At 33.0% G+C, this 4,408-nt stretch overlaps 1 protein-coding gene across 1 annotated transcript; it reads right to left on the bottom strand.

Moving 5' to 3' along the window:
* Positions 1 to 263: 263 nt before the first annotated feature.
* On the bottom strand, positions 264 to 4,129 carry LOC133184562 (homeobox protein aristaless-like). Its single transcript, XM_061319650.1, has 4 exons — positions 4,004 to 4,129; positions 2,605 to 2,739; positions 567 to 826; positions 264 to 444 (listed from the first exon to the last, which is right to left on the bottom strand). Exons 1-4 carry the CDS (start codon positions 4,127 to 4,129, stop codon positions 264 to 266), a joined length of 702 nt encoding a protein of 233 aa, XP_061175634.1.
* Positions 4,130 to 4,408: the final 279 nt, after the last annotated feature.

The following is a 4,408-nucleotide window of genomic DNA, read 5'->3' as shown; positions in this document are numbered from 1 at the left end:
GAAAAAAAAAGTTTAAAGGAATTTCATTGCTTTGGTACGTAGTGATCCAAGTCCACCATATTTCCCTCACAAATTGTACACTATATACACCTGTAACTTAAAACTGCATAAATATCATTACACTGATAAAGTACTCGTACACCATTATATTTTAAAAACACGATACTTCACCTCAAGTTACCATTTAAACTTGATCAAAGAAAAATAATCAAGTTTTGCATGAGAAAAGCAAGAGTTATGGTATCATTTCATGTTTAAATAATCTAATTTTTATCATTTTCCGGAGTATTCCCAATATTTGTAGAATTTTTCATGACCAGTGGAACTGGTTCCAGTGTAAGAGAATGCGTCGCTTGATCTCCTGGTAAAGTACTCAGGGAGTGATGTGCACAGCTACACAAACTTCCATACTGTGGTCGAAATCCAGAGAGTATATGCATAGCTCTATGAAGTAATTAAATGGGAACGTAATTAGAATACTACCCACACATATATTAAATATTAAATTTATAGAAAAAATTAAAAAATAATAAAATTTCCTTTTCCTTTTCGAGAAGAAGTCTTACTTTTGCTGATTGGATTGTTGTTCTTGTTGAAATAGTGCTGGTGGCTGATGAGCAGCAAGACCATTAAACTTGTTTGGAGACATAAATTGGTAATTAAATAGAGTGCTGGTTATCTGAGGTATTCCTCTTTTAAGTGGTGGTTGGTACGAATGTACTTGGTTTTGAATTTGTTGCACCATGTTGCGGAGGCGGAGAGGAGAGTCAAGTCCAGCCGATCGCACCTCTTTTCGCCATTTAGCTCTGCGATTTTGGAACCATACCTAGAAATTGTCGACGATGTTTTAAATTAATGTAATCAAAATTTAAATTCATTTAGCTTAAATTAATATACTTAAAAAAATATCAAATTGATATATTTCTTAAAATAACCCTGCCATTTATTCTTATCATCTTTAAAAGTAAAGTTTTCAATTTTCAGAGTCATTGCATGATCTTTACAATATTACATTTTCATCTGTTAGACCCTGATCATTGTAAAAAAAAAAATACAAATATAACAAATCTTAGAAATAAAAGGAGGAAACGAAAGTGATCAATATCATAAATCCTATAAACGATTAAAAAAAACGTGATTTCGGCAAAGCACAGACCCGTCCAAACGCTAAAAGTGGGATCAGGTGGAAACTATTCAAAATTAGAAATGGAGTTTACATGTTTATATTATATATGTACGAGGGTTGTCCGGTAATGTTTATTTATCAGATTTGAATACATCTCAATTTTTTTTTATACAATAAAGACAAAAATAAAGATTTTATTATGCTAGAGTGTGCACACGGTACGGTCCTATGGCGCACGATAAAAAGACAGGGTTTCATTAGAGAATACACGAGTATTATTTCGAAATAAAAGTATTAAATAGAAAGGATTGTGGGAAAAAATTATGTTATCTTTAACCCGATATCTATTATGTCGGTTTTTTTTTTTTGTTTGTTTGTTTGTTTTTTTTTTAAATTTCATGGCATTTAATTTGTTTAATTTTTGCCAGTTTCCAGAGCATTTGAAATGGGAAAGTGGTAAACACAACCCACTAAAAATGACGACGTTTGATGATGTTACGTACGGCACACCGGAGAGCAGTTCAGTTTGGTTTAGATGCAGTAATGACGCCCTAAGAGACTTTAAATGACTACAGAAGAAAAAAAAATGAAAATATCACTTGATCTTTAGTATACAAGTGAAACTGGAGTTTTTTAAGCGGAAGCTTTTTGATCGAGTCCTCGGGTAGAACAAATCATACGGACAAACAGCTACTGGCAAGAGCGAAAGACGCTGTTACCGTAGACCGTCGATATAAGATAGCATTTTAGTTGAATGACGGTGAGAGTACTGTCCATAACTTTCTAATAAATCTTCAAAAGGTCCCATGTGTGTGCGAGATTGGTTCTTCGACTATTTATGGAGGAATAAAGGAAAACTAAGTAAGTGCATCAATGAAATTCCCGAATCTAAGTGGGGCTTATCCAACCTTTTCAGCAAAGAGGAAACGTGACGCTGCTTTAGATAGACACTTTGACGTTGTCATCCCTGCGCCTTAATGCGATACAACACATAACATAACATCTCGTATTTTGTTTATTTGAGCATATATCCATTTGAAATTTGCTATGTATATTGATGAAAAATGCACTAAAGAATAGTGAAAATTTTAGAACACAGTGATGATTATTCTTCATTCTAGACAACCTGTCCACTATTTTACCGGACAACCCTCGCATATATTTCTTTAGCTATTTATCTTTTTATTTAGCATGCTAGTATTTTTAAGCAATAGACAAAATACCACATTGTGCAACAGGACGGGATTTTGGTGATTCAGATTTTTAAAAAGATAAAAGTTTAGTTTTCTGTATTTAAAAAAAATCAATGTCAAAATTAATTTTTGAGAACTCAACATGGTATTATTTGTAAAACTGACAATATAATTAGTAAAAGCGAAATTTATTTCTTGAACATGAAGCGATAAAAATATTCTGTAAAAAAATATATGAAAATACTATTGATTGTATGATAGATAAGGGTAGGGATTAGTGTTAACCTGTATTCTGGCTTCACACAGGTTGATCTGAAGAGCTAGTTCTTCCCTTACGAAGATGTCTGGATAGTGGGTCCTGGAGAACAAGTCCTCTAAAGCTGTGATCTGGAAAGGAGTAAAAGTCGTCCGTTGTCTTCTCTGTACGAAAAACAGCAAGTCATTGATAATAACAAATATGTTCTGAATATTAGGGTACATACAAAGACTTCCTTGAACATTTTTAAAATGATAAATGCAATATAATCATAAATCCTAGCTTGTTTTCACTATATTTCTCTACTGTTTCTGTTGATAGTTAAGACATGAAACCCTTTTAATGACCAAATTACTTGATTTTTTCCATATGAAGATACTTGCATACCATTGAACAAAATGTAGCGATATTTTATTGGGCTTATATTAAATAGATACAAGTATTTCGTGAAAAAAACCCAGAAACGTCGTCTTTGTCTTTATGTATTTATTTTCAACTTAAAGCTGTCATACTAGTATACTAGTACTTATTAGCATAAATTAGACAAGACGTGGCACTTGGATTCTTGGGATGAAGATAGCTTAAAGTTTTTTATATTATTATATTCTTAATTACTAGTATACTCTCTAAAGTTTGATGTGTTATTATCTTGATCCTATGCTCAATTTATGGCAGCAGTCGCAGAATCTTTTATGCAACGTTTGTTAACAATTTTCTGATTTTTATTGCAGACCTATTGAACCAGAACACTACATACAAATATAATATGCTTGGTTTATATATAGATAAACGTTGTATGTTCAAAGAGTTGGGGGTTTTTTTCTTTAATTTCTCTATTCCTGTGCACGTATTTAATGCTTTGGAAGGTGTGCTACTCATTTGAATTTTAAGGACGCTTTGTGAAAATTTTGTTTGAATTTTTTTAAAACAAGAATTACCAATTGATATCCTTTTCCTTCAGTGGTAATTTTTCTTTTAATTTTCTCCATGCCAACAGAATCAATTTCAAACAAACTTTTCAATAGGTAATTTTAGTTTTTACAAAGCGCTCGCTCCGTGATCGGTAGATCGTGTGTTCGAATCACGGCCGCGACTGACCTAAATCGATAAAAAATGGGTATCAACTGTTCCTTCGCCAAGCGCTCGGCACTTTGAAGTGAAAGTTGCGGGTCTTTCGGATGAGACCTTAAAAACCGAGGCCCCGTGTCGTGGTAGGCGTTTGCACGATAAAGAACCCTCACTGTTCAATCGCCATGAGTGCCGAGTAAAGGTCTAAATTTGAAGCCCTTCACCGGTATATGGTACCGCCTCTATATGAGTGAAAAATTCTCGAATGTGACGTAAAACAACATAAGATCAATCAATCAATCAATAGTTTTTTACAAAATGAAAAAAATAAACTTTATATAAAAATGATAATGAACTTACCTGTCTGCTTCGGCCTATAAGGAAATGTTCGAATGCAACTGCTTCTTCGTTCATCTCCTCGGATTTTTCTTGGGTCTCTCGGGAATGGTCGGTTTCGTTGGAGAAAGAAGCTCTCTCTGCATCCATTATAAGAGAATGACTTACAGTGATTGTTTAAACAAAGTCAAAATTAAGATTTGTCAGACAGAATTTAATTGAATGTTAATATATACCCACAACGAAATAAATACTTTTGCAAATTTCTTCTAGACAATAGCTATTGGATCCTAGGATTTGATGCTGTCCTCAAAAACACGCCCTTTATACAAAAGTAATATTGTAGAAATTTACAGGTTATTAGGAAACTAATGACAAACTACTCACTCATCTTTATTAGAAATAAAACCATTTTCTCCAAATGAAAAA

The sequence above is a fragment of the Saccostrea echinata genome, unplaced genomic scaffold (genome assembly GCF_033153115.1).
Source record: "Saccostrea echinata isolate AGI-Se365-2 ecotype Australia unplaced genomic scaffold, CSIRO_AGI_Sech_v1 ptg000010l, whole genome shotgun sequence".
NCBI classification, from domain to species: domain Eukaryota; kingdom Metazoa; phylum Mollusca; class Bivalvia; order Ostreida; family Ostreidae; genus Saccostrea; species Saccostrea echinata.
The sequence above is the reverse complement of the archived record's forward strand: the minus strand, read 5'-3'. Positions and strand labels throughout refer to the sequence as shown.